At 40.6% G+C, this 21,268-nt stretch overlaps 1 protein-coding gene across 1 annotated transcript; it reads right to left on the reverse strand.

Moving 5' to 3' along the window:
- Nucleotides 1-11,995: 11,995 nt before the first annotated feature.
- On the reverse strand, nucleotides 11,996-16,089 carry LOC140246383 (hyalin-like). Its single transcript, XM_072325851.1, has 5 exons — nucleotides 15,985-16,089; nucleotides 14,728-14,923; nucleotides 13,953-14,192; nucleotides 12,612-12,854; nucleotides 11,996-12,129 (listed from the first exon to the last, which is right to left on the reverse strand). Exons 1-5 carry the CDS (start codon nucleotides 16,087-16,089, stop codon nucleotides 11,996-11,998), a joined length of 918 nt encoding a protein of 305 aa, XP_072181952.1.
- Between the last annotated feature and the right edge of the window lie 5,179 nt (nucleotides 16,090-21,268).

Raw genomic sequence — 21,268 nt, forward strand, 5'->3', positions numbered from 1 at the left:
GTCGGAAAGGGAGCGAAGGAACTCTTTCGGTCGTGTTGCTCCTCCACCGTCGGAACATAATGCAGTTGGTCTTCAACCTTGATGCAATATCCCTAATTAGAATGCATTTTCAGGAATATGTTGACAGGTTAAATTCGTCAATGCGACCGTCTCTTGAAGGACAATAAATGATGCTGTTTTAATACACATTATTCATACGCACGCACACACACACACACACACACACACACACACAAGTATCATGTGCTGGAGAAAATTATCTCCACCACTGGAGTGCTTTAAGGTTTGGGGGCGTTGCAATCATGTTAACCGCGAATGTGCAGTGCAAACTTGACGCAGTGACATGTGCAAAAGTTCAATTAATTGATGTGAAATGCGCAAACGTATCCGGCAAAATGTGAAAGTCATTGTATTCATAAGTAATCGGATTATTTAACAATATTACGTATGGATGATAGATGGGGGAGGGAGACCGACTTGAGGTGCTCGATTGTACCACCATTAACATTTTCATGAACATCTGATCGACCTGTACTGTACTCCTTAAGAGGCCTAAATGTAGGAACCTCCTACTTTTACAGATAGGGCCTACAAAAATAATAGCAAATTAAGTCTTGATGAAGCAAAGCTCATGTGGCGAAGCTGACTTGGGACAGGGAAAACGTCTCACGTAATAACGCTATAGGGTTTAATATATTATATTTCCCGTCGCCACAGCAGCCCCGTTAGCGTCGTGCGCCGTTGGATTTGGCAATTTTCCTCTCTTTTTTTTTTTATTTGTCCGTGAAAAAGTTTTGACCATTGTCATACAGACTGGTCTTCTCTGTTTGTATAGAATATGAAGCAATGTGTCGTTTACCTCATTTTACTGCAGCCATGAAGTATCTAAAAAGCCCCGTGAATGCCATGGCCTATCTTTTCAGGTTAGATACTGGCCTGAAAACACTGCAAGCACGTCCTGTCACTTTTGCCTATACCTTTGTTAGCCTTTGCTGGCTTTCAAAACGTGATTGCCGTGGCCGGCGGATGCATAATGTAAACCTGGCATTAATATGTTGTTTAATACTCATAATACAGCCATGCACTAGATGTGAGGGCCAAACTCATCATTTTCTTTTCACTCCTTCCAGAAATACAAGAATAGAACGACAGATAATCAAAGAAAAATGTTTGAGGGTAATAAATGCTGAACATAGACAGTTGATATTGCGAGAACCGCTGAACCAAGTGGATTGGGAAGGCGCAATATAGAACAACGTTGCAGAGCGCACTCTTTTATATAGTTCACAAAATACACGAGCATTAAAGCCAGTTATACAGTGTAAGTTAGCTATGTGCAGGGTAAGACTGATTTTGTTTGGTAAAAACACTATAAGACATGTTCGTTGCTTTACCAGTTGTGGAATTTACACAAATTTCTTGGTAGTCGTCACAACAGTCTTGATGAATTACGCAAACCGAGTCACACCAGCAAGTTGCAAAGTAGCAATTGTCATCATAACCGATGCAGCAACCCAGTTCACAGGTTGAGTCTGGTTTTGAATACCATAAAAACCGCAATACAAAGAAATAAAACTGCGATCTTTACATCACTACATGAATCGTTTCTTCTTCTTCTTCTTCTGATTACATCTGCCTCCTTCAATAAGCTGAAGATTCTTGCAGAATGTTTAATACAGTTTATTTACAGATACATACAAGCATATAACAAATATAAAGAACAAGATTAGCCACTGTGATCAACCGTTTAATAGTCGGTTACGGAATGCTCCCACAGATGGCGCTGCAACAATTAAGTTTGTAAACCATCAGCGGATACAGATGTTTACATAATTGGCCTCCTAAATCTCATGGAATACATAACTCAATCTAAATAAAAAAAAAAAAAAACACGGCAGTACTAATCTAACCATGAAAACATTTCAGTAGTACAATAGGCAGGAAAGACCAAACTAACAAATACAAATCTTTAGCACAATTGTATTTTTGCCCTTATTTACAAAACGCATTTCCATGTAGGGGTGAAGATGTACGACAACAGAAAAATTCATTTTGTCACGTGCGTTTGTGTTATAAATCTGCTTTCAAAACCCAAAGTCATCCCAGCATGTATGACTTGCTGAGTAAAATGAAAACGATTTGTTTCAAGTATCTTGCAGCTAATCAATTCTCCATATTGCTTTTTAACATCTCCAATGACGTTGTGCTTACTATACCTATAAGTGTAGTTGTGCGAGCGTTGGTTGTCGTTTCCCTTGGTGTCGATTCCGGTGTTATCGTAGTGCTATCTGTTGTTGAAATAGGGACTACAACACAAGGCAATGCTGAGTGAGACTTAAAGGTTTGATTTTGAATACCTCATTGCACACAGTTTTGCAGTCTTCTCACAGGTCAGTTCCGTTTTTACACTTTTTCCATAAATCTCGAATTTGTCTTTTTAAGAGATGCTTGCAAAAACGATGAACTAATTTAGCCTTTGTAATCATACATAAACACAAAGCAATGCTGAATAAAACTTAAAAGTTTAATGTCGAATACTTCATTGTACACATTTTTTGCATTCTTCTCAAATGTTAGTTTCGTTTTACTCTTTGTCTGGAAATCTTGAATTTGTCTTTTTTTTAAAGAGATGATTGTAAAAATGAAGATACTGGCTTAGCCGTGGTTCGCACAAACAAAATGATTTCTTTGTTTAAGCTCGTTATACGTTTGAAGGAGTAGTCCTCTTTTTCCAAGCTACAATAACGACACCATGTTGAGATTCCATAAAAATGTTGAAATACAGAATCAGTAAAAACGCTTCAATCTCAGCTTAAAGGCCCCCTGTTGCGACACGGATTGTCGCCCCGACACGGATTGTCGCCTCCTGCTCGGGGCGACAATCCGTGACGGGCGTTGGCGGCAAGGATTGTCGCCCCCTACACGGATTGTCGCCTGGCGACAATCCGTGTAGGGGGCTGGCGGCACAGATTGTCGCCCGCCCTCGAAGCACATTTTGCTGGGTAATATCGTTCTGGACATAATCATTGAAATACTAACACATAACTTACATGGCTACATCCATGCAAACATGCCATGTAAAAAGTCATGGTGAGGTTTCAAGGAAGTGTGTATGTGCGCGTGCACATGATAATTTAGTGTCCGTTTGTGCGTGTGTGTATGTGTGTGTGTGCGTGTGTGTGTGTGTGTGTGTGTGTGTGTGTGTGATATGGAAGAATGTGTTTATAATGTCAGTTTTTTTTTTGCGTATATGTTTTTTTAGCTGCGCGTGGGGAGGGATAACTAGTAAGCTGTTGCTGGCATAAACGTTGATATTGATTTTATCAGCAGCTTTGAATTTGATGAGTTTGTTTGGCAGATTTGTATGATTATGAATTCGGAGTGGAGCTTGCGTGCGGGCAGATGCTGCTTTTCTACATACGGTCCATTATGTTTTATTTATCAACATTGGGAAATCGTTTCATCAGGAAGGAATGTGGTATCGGTTCGGGTGTGCGTCGGTATGTGGGAAGGGGGTTACATTTCGTTATTGCAAAAGTTTGTTACTCTGAAGGCTCATTCGTCCGAAGGCTCATTCGTCCGAAGGCTCATTATTCCGAAGGTTCGTTATTCCGAATTTCATTTTTGGATCAACGAACCTCTAGGTATAGGGAATTGTGTGTTTCGGATATTAAAATGAAGCCTCGGAAAAAACGAAACTTCGGAATAACGGAACCTTCGTGTGTGTGTGTGTGTGTGTGTGTGTGTGTGTGTGTGTGTGTGTATGTATTTGGGTTGGTGAATGTGGGTGTGGGATGATTTAGGTTTTGTTTAATCAGGGGTTGGTGGGTTGGGGATTGGATTTGAAGAAGGATAGTTATAAATGGTATGACAGATGTTGGTAGGATTTAATATTTAGGATAGATGTAGGCCCTAGATTTGTTTCGGATGGGGAGGGGAGGGGTGGTCGGGTTTTTTATGACTGATTTCATTCTAGATTCGTGTAATGTATTTGTGGTTTTTTTTTTTATGTATATGCCCTTGTAAGAAAGAAGGTGTTACATGATCCAAACCAATGTATTCAAGGAATATAGGTTTGGTAGGGCCCTACATGTCAAAACTTTCCGTGAAGAAATTGTTAGTAGGGTTGGTCTATAATCGAGTTATCTATGTTGAAGTGAGATTATTTGTGCAAATTGACAAATGGATTTGTTTCTGTTTCGAATTGCCATTTGTAACTTTTTTTTTCATGTTACACCCAGAATGAGTCGATTTAGGAATGATTTGAATGAAATCAATGAATATCAAGAAAAAATTGTTGATTTGGTTTATTTGCATTATGAGGATTTGTTTGAGTGTTTGTTGGTGTTTGTTTGTATTACGTATGTATTAGCGGTGTGCAATGGCAGTTCGTTTGTGCTAAAATCAACTAACGATTGACAAATTTTTTACGGCGTGTGGAAATTATTCGCTCATGCATAAAGCATGCCAAACCTATTCTGGGACAAAGAATAGTGGTATGGACGTTCTACTTTGTAAGACTGATGGAAGAAAATGACTGCAGTGAAAAATGAACAAAGACAAATAACATTTGGGGAGGGTACCTCCCTCGTATGTATTTTCTCTCGGTCTCTCTCTCGCCTAGCCTGCCTCACCGCTGATATTGGTTCACACACCCATACTATTTTTAGATCAACGCTGGTGTGAATTTTTTAAACACGTGCTCATACACTCTGAAGGCGTTTGTATTGCCACAGTAGCGCCGCTATATTCCACATACACACGTAAGCATACAGGCACACGTATACACACAGACAAACAAACCACTACCACTATGACCACCACACATGCACAGTTTCTATTACATATTGTATTATTATACTCCAAACACACACACATACACACACTTACACACACACACACACACACACACACACGCACAACAAATCATACACATCACATATCATGCAGCTCACAATACACACACACACACACACACACACACACGCACACACACACACCCACCCACACACACACACACACATACGCGTAACTTACCAGTCATACCCATCCCACCAAAGCTTAACACCGGAGGAACCATCCCGAGCCCGGGGCGACAATCTGTGACGGGGCGACAATCCGTGTCGCAACAATTTTTTTGCCAACACGGATTGTCGCCTTCGAGGTCAAAAACTGGGAACTGCACAAGCGTCACGGATTGTCGCCAGGCGACAATCCGTGTAGGGGGCGACAATCCGTGCCGCCAGCGCCCGTCACGGATTGTCGCCCCGAGCAGGAGGCGACAATCCGTGTAGGGGCGACAATCCGTGTCGCAACACCCCCTCACACCTGAGCAAATTGCCTGAAATATGACTTGCGATGGCTGGCGAAAGGCATTTTTGGAAAAATCGTTTTCAATGGTAATTGATAGTAAGTCATATTTACCCTTCGTGTTTGGGGTCGTACACCTTCTGAACTAACAGTTGCAATAATTCAAATTCGCACGGGATTTTTGAACATGTTTAAAATTTTCCGACGAATTGAAAAATCGTCTGTCATTCGCATCTCTTATTTAGTCTGCGGTAATCGTTCGTTTATCGTTCGTGTGCTATTGTCACGCATAGTCCCTCATCGCGCTTTTGCCAAGGTGGACCGATCTCGAAAGAACTCTAAACGAAGCAACACGATGACTAAATATGACTTGCGCATAGACACGAAGATACTATGACAAACGTATTTTCGCTTGCCATCTTCTATGCGAAGGGAAACTAAGATTGACTTTTACTAAATTTGAAAGGCGATGCATACACGAAGGCAAGTCTAAGAGATACTATGACAAACTATGGATTGCGAAGTGATACGAATACGAGCGAATGACCTGACGAAAAAAATTGGCGAATGCTGGGCTGCTCTATGTGACCAGCCACTCACCACGCAACTCATATATTTTTATAAACATTCCACCTGAAAGTTTCAAAGTATCTTCAGAAAAATGGAAGATGCAGCCCGCCTCAGAGTCCAGTATTTACTGGCAATGGCTCAGAATGATATTATACATCAGCAGCTGAACCTCGTATACACCAGTTCATCAGAGGCCGCTTCAGATGGAGACGAGGCTTCAGACGACGTCGTATCTGGAGAAGGACGTGGCTGAACCCTGCCTGAAAAAGCGCTTTTGGAATCTACGACCAGCTGTTGGTTGACCTCCGAAGAGAAGACCCTTCGACTTTCAAGAAATTTCTCTGCATGCCCCCTGAACTCTACGATGAAATCCAGGAGAGGGTCAGAGGAAGAATCAGGAGGCAGTGCACCTGGTACAGGGAGCTGCTGGAAGAAGGTCTCAAGTTGGCAGCTACTTTCCGTCATCTTGTGTCTGGCACCAAGTACTCCGACATGCAGTATGGGTGGAGGGTGCCTGAAAACGCCCTATCTGTAGTGGCTAGGGAAGTGTGCCAGGCCATAGGTGACGAGTATGCAGATGAAGTCATGACAGCCCCTTCAACCTCTGATGGATGGAAACAACTTGCTGGTGGATTCTACAAGCGGTGGAATTTTCCCGGGTGCACGTCACGAGACCGACACCCACGAGTCATACAGCCCACAAGTTATACAGCTCACAAGTCATACAGCCCACGAGTCATACAGCTCACAAGTCATACAGCCCACCAGTCATACAGCCCACGAGTTCGACACTGAGTAAATAAAGCCCACGAGTTCGACATCAAGTAAAATAAGCCCAGGAGATATACGGCTCACGAGACCGACACTACGCACATAAGGCTCATGAGACCGACACTAAGCAAACAAAGCCCACGAGACCGACACTACACTTAAACGGTCCACCAGACCGACGCTACGCATACAAGGCTCACGAGACCGACATTACGTAAAAGAGGTTCACGAGACCGACACTAAGCAAAGAAGGCCCACGAGACCGACAGGATGAACAGCGCCACCTATAGACCAATAAATTGTATAGGGTGTCCTGATAATAGCATAGGAAGATATGAGAGATGGAAAAGAAGAGTTGCCATCTCCGGCAGGGTGTTTCCCCATCAGTTCCCCCCCCCCCCCGGAAATGATCAGGATCTTTAATTGTGTTTGCATGGGTGTGTTAGTGGAAAAAAAAATGAACAAAATACAATAAAAGTGTGTAACAGATCTTTCCACAGCAAACCTGCGAGGGTGTTGATTTAGTATTGATTAAAAAATAAAAAAAAATAACGTAATCGTCTATTAAGGTAGCGTTAGGGATTCGGGAAAAAAACATGCATCCATGAAAACAGCTATTATATTTCACGAAAAAAATGTACTGTTTGGAGGAGAATAACACAAGCCACAAATTGAGGTGAATCCCTGCGATACAAAACGTTTTAATCAGTAGCATAACATTATAGTTACAGAGAAAATTACAAATAGATCTTACTGCAAAACGTCAAAGCAGGAGAGTAGAATATCTAAAATAGAATAAGTAATCAGTGAATCGGGACTCGAAGAGAAGAGGTAAAAATTATACCCTGTCCATCTTCTAGCTAAAAAATGGGAAAACCTACCCAAAATAGCACGATGGCATTATCAAAGCTCTAAAATTTATCCATACATCGTTCTTGTCCTCTTTTTAATTCATTTGTGTTTTTTGTCTCTTTTTTTTGGGGGGGGGGGATGAAGAATACTAATTCTTCTACTTTTTTTGGGGGGGGGGGCATGAAGAATACAATTTTATTTTTCTACTTGATAACAATGTCGCTCCCTGACACACTTGCCCCCCCCCCCCAGAAGTATGTAGAAATACATATTTGATGTCGTTCATAATTATGTAGATGGTCACCATCTTTCAATTGATAGCGTGACGAAATTACACCTGCCAGTATGTTATTTTTCCGTTCATGGAACACCCTGTACATGTGATTGACATGTAGATGGCGCTGTTTATCCTGTCGGTCTCGTGGGCCTTCTTTGCCTGCTGTCGGTCTCGTGGGCTTTCTTTGCTTAGTGTCGGTCTCGTGAGCCTTTTTAGCTTAGTGACGGTCTCGTGGGCCTTTTTTGCCTACTGTCGGTCTCGTGGGTCTTTTGTGCCTACTGTCGGTCTCGTGAACTTTCTTTGCTTAGTGTCGGTCTCATGAGCCTTTTGTGCGTAGTGTCGAACTCATGGGCTGTATGACTCCTGAGCCGTATAACTCGTGGGCTGTATGACTCATGGACCTATTATTGAAGTCGGTCTCGTGGACCGTATGACTCGTGGGTGTCGGTCTCGTGGGATGCCCCCATTTTCCCCACTGTGTGGCAGCTATTGATGCAAGCATGTGGCCATCAGAAAGCCTCCTCTGTCCGGCTCGCTATGCTGAACTACAAGAGCTTTTTAGTGTAATCCTGCTGGCTATAGTGGACAGTGACTACAAATTTATCTGGTGCGATGTTGGTGGTAGGTATGATACGATAGGGGAAAGGGGGTAGGTCGAGTCAATTTAGGGGTACGTCAGATTTGTTATCACCTCACCTCCATTGTTAGTGTTTCAATATTTATTTTTTTTTTGCTAAAATGATAGCAATTGGGGCAATTCATTTCAGTTTTTGCTTAATACCCCTTTTCTTCTTCAAAATCGTGCTTTAAGAATATTGGATATTTATTTCACACAAATGATCTTTTGTGTAGAAGCAAAAATCTGAAACTGATTGATTGATTTTATTATTATTATTATTATTATTATTATTATTATTATTATTATTATTTCTTCATTTGTCAGAAAACATGCAATACATAATCAATTACAAAGCTCAAAACAGTCAATCAATACAATAACACAAAAATATCGTAACACTGAATGCACCTGACAGGGCTGCCAGGCGTTGGGCAAGTTAACTAAATAACTGTAGTCCGCGGACCGCCCTAACCTATATCCCTTCCAGATGCATCCAGCGTTACAGATTTATGTGCCACTGATTATCATAAAATATTCATAACTGTACTTTTTAAAATCTCTTGCAAAAAATACAAACTATGTAAAAATTTGTTTCATTATAATGTCGGTATTTTTATGTATAAATTTTCAATTGATGAGCTTCCTGACAATTTTGCACTTATGTTCACAAGAAATAACTCTTTTCATATCTACCCAACTCGTCATCGTGATGACTATTACCTTCCACGTACTCGCACAGTTTTTGCGAAAAAAAACCGTTAATGTTTACAGTGCCAAAAATACTGGAATCTTCTGGCTGATTTTACTGTTTATCTTTGACGTCCTTTAAATGTAAATGTTGCGTAGATGATTTCTCTGGCCGCACTTAAATCTGGACTGACCTGGTCGCTTTTATACTCCCCGAGGAGAGCAAACACACGTACGAGAACGCCTGATCTATATTCTTTTGTCTTCGTTTCCAATCGCACGCCATATCAAACCATTGCTCATTGTTCGTTCGTGTTATCGTGTCATATCAACCCTTCGCTCGCCTTCGGCCGCAATTTACTCAAAGAAGTGAACCGAAAAATCGCTATCCTTCGCATGTCATATTTATCCTTCGCTTACCGTTCGTTAATCATATTTGACTTTAGTTTATAATCGGATGATTTGAAGGCAATCTTATTTGAAATCGTTGAATTCGCGCGCATTTCGTGCGTTTTTCCCATTCGTCCCCCTTCGTCCCCCTACATTCGCTCAGGTGTGAGGGGACTTTAAGGAATATGATTGTGTTCAATGTTCTTGTTTCGCTGTACCTGTTTTTGAGCATGTAAAATTGAGTTGTACTAAACCTACCTGTTGAAATTTGAGTTGTTTCAGCTGTAGTTGTCGAATCCGTCGTTTCAAACGTCGTAGTGCTTTCTGTTGTTGAAATACGGGCTAAAACACAAAACAATCGCAATGCTGCGTGAAACTTCAATGTTTATAGTGAATACTCCATTGCACACTCGAGACATTCGTTGGGGTATTTTTCGTTTTTACACATTTTTTTTTTAAATCTTGAAGTTTTTTTTTTTCTGAAAAAGATGTTTGAAAAACCTATGATACAGATAGAGCGACTGTGAACACACAGTCAGTAAAAGTACTTCAATCTCAGCTTAAGGATTATAATTGTGTTCAATGTTACGGTGTTGCTGTACCTATTTTGGAGCATGTGAAATTGAGTTGTCCTATTATTAACCTACCTGTTGAAATGTGAGTTGTTTCAGCTGTAGTTGTCGAATCCGTCGTTTCAAACGTCGTAGTGCTTTCTGTTGTTGAAATACGGGTTAACAACACAAAACAATCGCAATGCTGCGTGAAACTTCAATGTTTATAGTGAATACTCCATTGCTGACTCGAAACATTCGGTCTTGTATTTTTCGTTTTTACACTTATTTTTTTAAATCTACGAGTTATTATTGTTTTTTTTAAAAAAAGGTGTTTGAAAAAACCGATGATACAGATATAGAGCGATTGCGAACATTTAAAAAAAGACTCCCTGGTGTAAGCTGGTTGCAAATGTGTGTGCATTTCTCCTCTTACCAAAGTACAACAACGATACAATGATTAACGATTTTATTAAAAAAAAACACTTATACGTAAACTCTCAACTGACTGCTAGTACCGCAAGCCATCGCAAGTTCACCATCCACGCATTCCTGCAGACTAAGTACCCATTAGAACAAAGCAAATAGGGGGCGGTGGCCGGGGGAGGGGGTTGGGATAGGCATGGGTTGAAGCTCTGTAGACCTCTATTAGGTGGTGTCCTTTATTTTTGTATATTCTATCACACTGGTGAAAAAAAAATACTTGTCAAATACGTAGAAAATTTGACCATGTGTCTTCGAAAGGCAGATAAAAATATAAGAACGTCCCGAGTCCTGTCTGGGCTGGATGGGACACACCATTTAGAACTGTCATAAATAACATTGAAAGTACATTCATCAGTGTATATCCTCAGAGCATTCCTGGCTTTTCAAGAAATCTTTCCATTTTGTGTATTAAAGGGTTCTGTGACCGGGAATGTGGGCATGTTGTCCATTTGTTTAGGTTACATATTCTGCACCCTTGTGATGGTGATTATGTTGAAGCTTGTGGACAAATTTGAGCGTGTTTTTTTTTTTTCAATATGAAGATGAAAATCTGAAAGTTAGACTCAAACTTGATCCCCCTTCTACCAACTGGGTCGATAAGACAAATTGGTTGAAACTACTGTCACCAATATACTTACTAACACCAGCTTAGCTCTTTCACTTCTGGTCCTAAAGAAGATGATTTTTTTCTCAAAGGATACATAATTTGAGGGTTTCCCCAATCCCCTACATCTTGGGGGCTCATCTAAACAATTTGAGATTCCACCCTTACATGTTGCTACCTGCCTAGTTTTGGTGAAAGACCGTCGTTGGATTTTCAGAAAGAAGCTGAAATGTAAAAAGTTTACGCAAGACGCACGACGGATGTTGCCCGGTGAATGGTCTCTAGAGCTCACTTGAGACTGTGGCTCAGGCGACTAAAAGTAGATAGAAAATAAATGAAATAACTTTATTGTAGTTCGGAATAGCAAAAATTGTGTTTAATGTTACTCTGTTTCTGTATCGTTTTTAGAGTACTTGAAATGGAAGGGTACTAGCCCTACCTGTTGTAAATCCTGTAGTGGTCAATTCCATTAGCATGTTTTTTTTTTTTTTTTTTTTTTTTTTTTTGCAAATTGCCTATTGCCTTCTGATGTTACACTTATTACATTGAAATTGTATTCTCTAACGTTATTTTTGTAATGAGTCTTTTTTCTTCCACAAAATAGGAAATCACAGCAAAAAAGCATATTCGTTAACGTGATTCATTAGAGTGAGAGGTTCCGCAATTCTCTTGGTAAGCTATAACAGTAGCTAACCGACGAGCAGTATGAACATTGATCCAACCAGAGAAGTATCAAAACACTCGTACACCAAATAATTCCACGTTTTGAATGCGACGCATATCTCCACGTTTGGTGAATAGTGGTCATCGCAAGGAGAAATGGGGTGTCTTTTATGAGTAAACTGGGTGGAACTAAGGAACTTCTTGATGGAAATCTCTCATCCACAATGGTTCAGCTGAGGCAGCGGGGTGACGAGAAGGGGCGAGTAGTCGAGGAGGCGAGGGGCGAGGAGGTAATAACTTACATTGCTCAACTGGATGGACTCGATGGCACTGTAATCCCTATCGTTTGCTTGTACCAGGGAGGTGGAAGAAAGCTTCCACCTCCTTGTTTGTACATGCCGCTGAGCCTCCTTAATAATTAGATAACACGAACTAAGGAATCAGCATGACGTTGCCTCCACTGCGCTTATATTGCTGTCAAGGGGAAAAAGACAGGGTTTGGCAACCAACATATTCCATTCAATCTCTTTTCCTGTACAGGCCCTACTTCGTTTCATGTGTCATGTGCAGAGTGCCAAGTACCAGACGTTTCTGCTTAATTAAGCATAAGAAGTACACAGCAAGCAACATCATGATGAATTCGTTGCCACCGAGGTGTGGTAAATCAATTTTAAGTCTTACCTGGCGATCCGGTTTTAGTAAACATTGTGTATAACCTATGGGCTGCAGTAATGAAAGAATACACAGTTAGGCATTCATAATGGTGAGAAACGTGTCATATACTTGTATTTAGGGTAACGAAGAGACACAAGATGTACGATAATTTCTTACCAGTCACAATGACTACAAACTGGCAGCTTCCGACATTTCCACTCGGATCTGCCGACGACACGTTCACCGTGGTATTTCCGATACCAAAGAGTGATCCGGACTCCGGAACAGAAACTGGGTAGGTGAATTCGCCCGAGTTGTCTACCACAGCCGGAACGGACCAAGTGATGTTGACAGATGATGAATTAGGCTGCAGAACCTCCAGGATATCATCAGGACAAGTGATGTTGGGAGACTCTCGATCTGCAGAAAGATGATTCATGTAATTCAGGTTACATTCTTACACTTGAATGTGCCTTTGATGATAGAAAATTAATTTCTTTATATTTTTTTTTTTTGTTCCATTCCGTAATTCAAGGGAGAAACTTGGCCTGCGATCTTTGACGCTTGGCAATTAATGCGACTTCTTTCAGTAACAAAACCTGTCGTGTTTGAGAGGTCAGTGCACATTGAGGAGAGCATCACATCCATAATTTCAGCACTTGTACATTCCTACTGAGGGAAAAGAGAAACGAGAGGGCTTGGGAGGTGAAGTCTTCTGAGGCCATCAGTTGGATAGTGTGCGTGATGCAAGGGTTTGTACATTGCATGCATTATTACTGGTACTTTGAGAATCGATCGCATCCAAAGCTAAGCGCTTAAATATCGCCTCTACTGCATGACTATTTGAACAGCATTTCTGTCCATCATAGATTACATGCTGTCTTTTTCTTTTTTAAGCGAGGACCATGTGATATGATTATAGTCACGTCTCCTGCACTCCTACCCCGCTTCCCGTGAATACCCAAAATTCCTCTCTATCCTTACCTTGACATAGTAGTCCATGTTCTAGCTGACCTTGACAAATAAAGTAAACTCGAACGCACAATCATTAAAAATCGTTCATAATTTCCTAATACGAAGTGAGAAATGACATGAAAACCTAAACAAAACAAAGCAAAGAAAAAATGTTTTCGATAGATAGTTGAACGTATATAAACAGTTCTCCGAAATTATGATTCTTTGACTTTTACAACACCATGGTTGATTAATTGCTATAAACTCGGGTCTTATGAATTGTAACTTCACTCAGTGTGAGAGAAGGTGAAGCTTTGTGTACATATCGAGTGAGGCTTGTGATGCATTGCAATCATCTGTAACTTTAACATGGTTGGGGTGAATAACACTGATTTGTGAAGGCATTTTCATCCCATGGTTTTCTGATTTCATGCCCGATAAACTACCACTAACAAAATCACTCTCATTACTTTATTTGGATTGTACATACCCTAATCCTTCTATCGAAATGAACTGTAACATGGAGTGGCAGAACTCTTTGCCCCTGTCGTCTGCAGTACCTACCTTGTACCTCGACTCTCACAAAACAAGTTTCCTCGTTTCCCGCCAGGTCTGTCGCTGATAGCTCGACGTCGAAGACGCCAATGGGGAGTTCAGCTGTGAGAGTATCATTACTGGTAACTGGTTCCAGAAGAGAATTATCAGTGACTACAGGAGATGGTATGCTGACTATCGAGTAGTTCAAACCTGGCAACGTTGAGACAACTATTCTATCAGAGCAGTTGAGGACTGGTGGCTCAGTGTCTGAAAAAAGGCATTCATTGAAGGTAAATAAGTCACATAATTCACGCAGTGGGAACTCAAGAAATTCCATAACGTTATATCGAGTATATCTGAATGTAAGGTGAATGATTTCATCTTATGTCTGTTCCAAATAGATATCCTCGGCATATCGAATTCGTGTGCCATCTCGGCTCAATCTAGGCTAAGTAAATACCTGGCATGTTTCTTAGCAATCATTATAGTAGATCTAGGCTTGTGAAAAGGACACCATGATAAGATATATGGCTGTATTTTACAGGGTTAAAATTCAACATTGCCCGAAGACAACCCGCGTTTGTACATTATAGATTGCAGAAGTAGGCCCTAAGTGCTAGATCTGATATTAGTTCATTCACAAGATATCACTATTACAACATTGGCAGCTTGTGCAATGCACTGTAACTCCCACACTACGTTTTGGGTCTTTACTGTAAACAACTTTATAACTGCTTCAAAAGACTATCGTGTATTTAGTTTTTGAAAGACATGATTAACATAATCAAGGTAGACATGTTACCGACTACGGTGATGTTGAATGTGCAAGAGGCTCTATTCTGGCTGGCGTCCACTGCATTTATGGTGACCGACGTGGTGCCTGGAGGGAAGGTGCTACCTGGGACATGACTCGAATCGATTGTGAAATTTCCAGAGTTGTCTGTAATGTTAGGATTTGGCCACGTGACACTGGCGCTATAGAGTCCCGGATCTGTCGACTGTGTGATGTCATCGGGACAGGTTACATTCGGCGATTCACGATCTAATGAGATAATAGTGCGAAAGTGATATTAAGGACTGACACCGACTATCAAGTTTCTGTCAAAAGGAAGATGGGTAACTAACTGTTAGTTAGATTTAAATTTAGGAATCATTGTAATCTTTTCTTCTTCTTTTTTTGAGAAACTTGTTTGGCTGGCAGAATACGTGTCTCCAGTTACATTTTTTGTTATAAAACAGATGTAAATTTTGAAAACAGTCATATGAAGAATAAAGATAAACCAGTACGCTTTTAAACTATCAATACCTCAAAATCGTCAAATGAGATATTTAAATAGTAATTTGATATAATGACCGACCTGTCGAGGTGAATTAGATTCATATTATATTCATCTACGTGATATACAGTGAATTGTGTGTACGCGCCATTTCCAAGGCACATTCACATTGACTCCTTCATTAAAAAAAAATGAACATGACTTTGTCCTGGGCTTGTTCTATTAGAAATTCATGGACGAGTCTTGTCAATATTAGCTGAAAAAAGGTTTATTTTCTTTCATCACTTATGTTCAGGTTAGTGAACGACGACACTCTCATGTATGTTATTGCTCCTGAGCTCGCATATGATGTTGTTTGAATTTGTTTCATTGTTTTGCCTAATTATCTATCAGGATGAGCTTTATCGTTATAAGTTATAACTCTTCCTACGTTATCTATAGGTCTACACTTTGTATCTTACTATTTCACATTTGCATATTCTATGAGCGTGTTTATACAGAGAAGCAAAATACGCGCTCATGCCGGCTCATGCCGGCTCATGCCGGCTCATGCGAGAGGACCTCTCGAATTTTGCTCTGTATAAACACGGCGTATGCCGGCATACGCCGCCAAATGCAGGCTCATGCGAGAGGTTCCGTCCGCCACCTCTTGAGGTGGCCGATGCGAGAGGAGCCTCGCGTATTTTGCTGTGTGTTTATACAGACGACCGAAATTCGAGAGGTAACCGGAAAGCGTGTATTTTAATATCTGTCATGATCGAACCACGTCTTCTCCTTCTTACTGAAAAACTGGATTTCAATTGATCATTTGGCCAGGTGGTTGTCAAGAGGAACGTTACAAGAATGACCTTCAAGCTCGGTGGTCCTGATGACTTTGCCGGTGCCATCTTGATTTTTTTCATTTTTTCCCATCATGCAATAAACTGCACTGCGAACGTGACCTATGCTTGACCCCAAAATTCGAGAGGTCCTGTTCAGCTGAGGTCCGCTCGCATCGGCTCGCATCGGCTCGCATGAGCCGGTATTTTGACTTCTGTATAAACACGAGAAATAAGCGCTCATGCGGGAGGTAAAATACCGGCTCATGCGCGCCGATGCGAGAGGCTCCTGTATAAACACGCACTATGTGTCCTACCGCGTTACTTATATATGTGGAGAAATGTGCAGAAAATTACATGAAAATATAATTACTAACATATAACTTATGTTGAAATAAAACAAATATCGAAATCAATTTACCTTCCACAACGACTCGGGTAGTACACGAAGCTGTATTTCCGGCATCGTCCGTAGCTTGAAATAAGACCTCGTGTGTTCCGATAGTAAGTTCCAAGTCTGAAGTGCCGTTGGTGTATGTAACCGAACCGTTATCCGATACGTACGGGGGCGGAATATCCACGATAGCAAAATTCTGTCCCGGTAATGTGGCAGTAACTATCTCCTCCGTACAATTGATGAAAGGCGGCACTGCGTCTGTGGCTTATTTTGTGAGGGTGATTGTGTGTTTATAGCGTGTGAGAGAAATAGGTTGTTTAAGTCCATGAAAGCTCATTTGCCCTCAGAAAAAGAAACTGTACAAATAAACCCATTTACAGTATGTGCAACTCAAAGAAGGTACTAGGGACTTTTAAATGGCAAAACCGATGTAATCTTAATGAGAAAGGATTTATGGAATAAAAATGATTGATAATAGAAGATGTCGACATCACACTGACAGAAATAAAGATCTCATTGTGGTCTCAACATTCACTGGTAATTAGTTAGCATTGCTGGAAGAAAACAGTGTCCCAGAGTGTGAAACACAATGTGGAGCATAGGGTGAACACATTGTGAACACAGTGTGAAATCTCTTCACACTATCAATTTCGAGTGTTTTAACATAATGAAGACATTGTGAATCACCAACTCACAGTGTAAATCATTAATTCCCAATGTGAACAGAACATAACTATGTGAAATCTTTGTAAAAAAAGCAAAAACAAACACAAGTCAATACAAAATCATCCTGACACTGTTGAATTCCAGCGTTGTCACATATAGTAGCCTATACGTGAAGACACTGTGAAGACACTGTGAAACACTGTTCTTTTCTGCAGGGCGAGACAGAAAGCAAGATAGATACTAGGGATCTGCTATTATTACAATTTTCCAACTTATAATAACAAAACTATGTTTTATAGACAAGAAAAGATATGGTCAATGGTCGGCTAGTTCTGGACGAAAGTGCACTCATCGGACTTGCCAGATGATCCAGCCAGTTTTTACACACTCATGATTGAATAGTCAAAGGATGAAACTTTGAATACAAATGGACGACCTCGATCTCTCTCTCAGGCCCACAAAGGAAGGGAAATGAGCATTTTCGAAGTGATATCGTTATTATGTGGCAAAAAGATAACACGAGAAGAATCTTATATAGTGTTATATTAAGCATATTAATCGAGTGTGAAATTAGCAGGTATATCAAAGTTTACCTCTACACGTCGGCAGTGTCAGTATCTGATTACTAAATTCACAGGTCACTGTGGAGTTGCCAACGATATCAAAACCGTCCTCACACGAGTACTCGCAAATGGTATACTCAGAAATTGATCCAGGGAAGCAGTCCAGTGAAGTGGTGACCAGATTAGGGGGAAACGCGGGTATAGTGCAGTCAAAGGCTACAGGAGGTGGAATTGAATTAAACCGTCATCAGCACAGTGTTGTGTGTTATGTGAAAGGATGTGAAAGGGGATACTCGTAGTGAATTTTACACCAGGAAAAAACAAAATTATCAACTCACGATCTGCTCCTGTACAAAGTATTCGTCTTATTGATTAATGGATCGGTAAAGAAAAGATTGCATCGCAGGATGCAGTTGAAATATCCAGTATTCAAGTAGCAAAGTCAATAGCAAGGACATACTTCAAGAACGAAATAAGTCCATGACTACCACACGTTTTACGCAGGAGGTAAAGTCGATTTCATATTTCTAGGGAAAAAAGTGAAAGCTGGTTAGAAATTAAAACTGCTGTCCTTAACCATAGATGGAATTTAAAAAAAAAAATCAGGTAACATTCTGATGACAGCATAAACAGATAAGATGGATAGATATTAGTCGTACAGAGATTCTCATAATTGAAAATGCTGTGAAATCGAGTCGAAAATATACATCAAGTTAGAATTAAAAATTCAGCTTATAATATCGTAACATTATACTTGCACAGGTAAATAATTCTACTAGTTTGTGAAGCTTTACAAAAAAGTGCAATATATGTCATAGTACCGTGGTGGCTAGTATTTAACTCGAGGAAGCAAAAGTCAAGAAAATTCACTGTAAACGCGTCAAAAAGATCTATATATTTATAGATAAATCCTGTAACAACGTAACCTCGCAGAGAGGATCTACCGTCTCTAATCTCACCTGCTGTGTATGCTTGAGGAATGATGAAGAAGATAAGAAAAATGCATCCATAAACGAGCATTTTCGAGACTGCAACGGGTCTCCAGTTGTTCAAACTCATCTTCCAGAGTGAATCATGTGATGCCCATTGCTGACTATTCCGTAATGCGTTCTCCTACAAATCGAGGAAGACACAAAGATATACAAGATACAAGATACAAAATAATATTATGAGGATAGGTTTGCGCCATTCTCTGTTGTAATCCAATTTGGTGTACAGTAGGTACGTCGCGTGTATAATGTTCAACCAGGTTCGATCCTAGGCGGTAAATCGTGCTTTTTGAAAACTACTATAAACATATATGACAAACTCTGATGAATTGATTTGATCTAGTTCATAAGTAAACCACACACACACACACACACACACACACAAACAAACACACAGAGTACGGTATAATAACGGAGGTCATCTTGCAATGCCTTGTCTAAGTTTGGTGTTTATTTTGAATTATAAAGTTTAGATACCAAAGGTGGTTTTTTTTTGACAATGGTGAATCGAACAATGCTGCTGCAAATTTTATATGGGTATTCACTTAGTGCCTAAATATGTCACGCGGACAACAGCAGGACACCAAAAAATACTCTACCCTCTCAAGCATTACACTGTGTGATCAAGGAGTACAAGGATATGATTCACTAAACCATGATTATTCACTTCCCGCAGTCAAAACTGGTAATCATAATAATCCATGACATTGAATCCTCGTCAGGCTTATATCCTACAACGATAATAAAGTACCCATTATTTTGTGGGTATGGTCATGGAAATTATCGTTTCTATCGAGTCGAAAGGAAGGGAAAAGTCACTGTATTGTGATTGCGTGCGAGTAATCTCAATCCATAAGCATTCCACAAGCAATCCATAGCCCTTAACCTCCTTCAACTCTGTGTTCCATATTCAATAGGCGTAGTGCAAAAAATTAAAATGTGCATCAGTGCAATAAGAGTGCAACGAAGGAATTTCAAAAATGTTCACCAAATTGGATGCATTATACTTAGCTCTCATAATCACATTACTTAGCATACTGTTCTGTCTTGTTCAGAGAGGTAAACCGATTGTATATAACTTGGATTTTTCTTTTCACTATCGTGAGAGAAAGTTGAGCGTCATCTGTCCGCACTGCCCAGTGTAGTTTTTCCACGTTAGGACTAGCTAGAACATACGATAAACATATTGACTGAACACTTGCGACGCAAAGATTATTCAGGATGATGTAACTTACGACAGTCATACTCATTGCCTGCAACAGACATAAGAACTATTTGATACGTGCAGATGATATACATGTATGTGATTTGTCGTAGAGTCATCCTAAACGCTTTCCGTCCTGACATTGATAAATATGGAGGAAACCTGCCCCATGTGATATATCAGCTGTATCTACGTACATACTTCATCATACCTCATTGGCTCTTGCAAAAGCTACCTGGCAGCACTCATTATTGCTATAATGACATTGTGAACGGCTCTCCCTCCCTCCCTCTCTCTCTCTCTCTCTCTCTCTCTCTCTCTCTCTTTATCTTGTGAGCAAATATAGCACTGTGACTTTGGGTATACAATTTGCAAATATATTTGACCCGCCATTATGCCGAGCCCGGTAAGCAGAATGGAATGCACTGCTGACACCGTCTTAATGGGGCATTCCAAACGATTTTCATAATTTCACATCATATAGTTCATAAATCGACAGCTCCGTGTATAGATTAGATTTGTGGAATTTATTGTGGTCCTTGAGCAGAGAAACCAATAAACTGAAAAACCTTAATCAAATTACACTGAACAATGTTGATGACATATAGAGGCTCACATATTTCGGAAATGTAGCAGTATTCCATTACAATACCGCTTCCTTAATACGTTCATCTGTGTGGAATCTATGCATGCCTTCTTCTTTTGTTCTGCTTCCTTGAGACTCCGCTCATGCATTCTTACTGTGAGGTTGCCATGTCGTCATCCTTCGTAATTGAAATTTGTTATACATTTTGAAAACATTCTTATTCCTCATCCCAATCACTATAAATTCTGAAACCCTGTACTATGACTATAGCTGTTCAACCGTTAGGCCGTGTCACACCAGCCTTGCGTGCGACTTGCAAAGAACAATTTTGACTACCCGGAGGTCCTAGTAGATGATCCGCACATGACAGTACCTAGCATGTATCTCAAAGTGGTCGTCCGGAGGTGCGCACGCATATTCTTTTTACCCGCAACCGTGTTTAGGCCCTGTCACACCTTTCCGGGCAAGCTACTCGGGCTTGTTACGTGTAGGAATTTTCTAGCATACCGGACATTTCTGACTCCTGAGGGCGGAAAAGGATTTGTGCGAGTCAGCGCATGTGTCTTACTTGCTGGACGCGTTATACTTGCGAGTATACTGTGTGACCTTTGTACCAGTCGCGTGGGGGCTGACAACTCAGTGAAGGAATTCCTCTAATGGAATGGCTGAAATCTCACAGAATTTCATTATCTTGGCTGCATACGGGACTGCGAAGTACCTGCGTGGGAATTGCCTGGGAAGTACTGCCGCTAAGGGTCTCCTACTGGCGTACTGCGTGGACCTCTACGGGCATTCCCGCGACTCAGCCGGAAAAAGTTTTGGTCATGCTCAAAACTTGGCTGC

This window comes from Diadema setosum, chromosome 2, assembly GCF_964275005.1.
Source record: "Diadema setosum chromosome 2, eeDiaSeto1, whole genome shotgun sequence".
Lineage (NCBI taxonomy): Eukaryota > Metazoa > Echinodermata > Echinoidea > Diadematoida > Diadematidae > Diadema > Diadema setosum.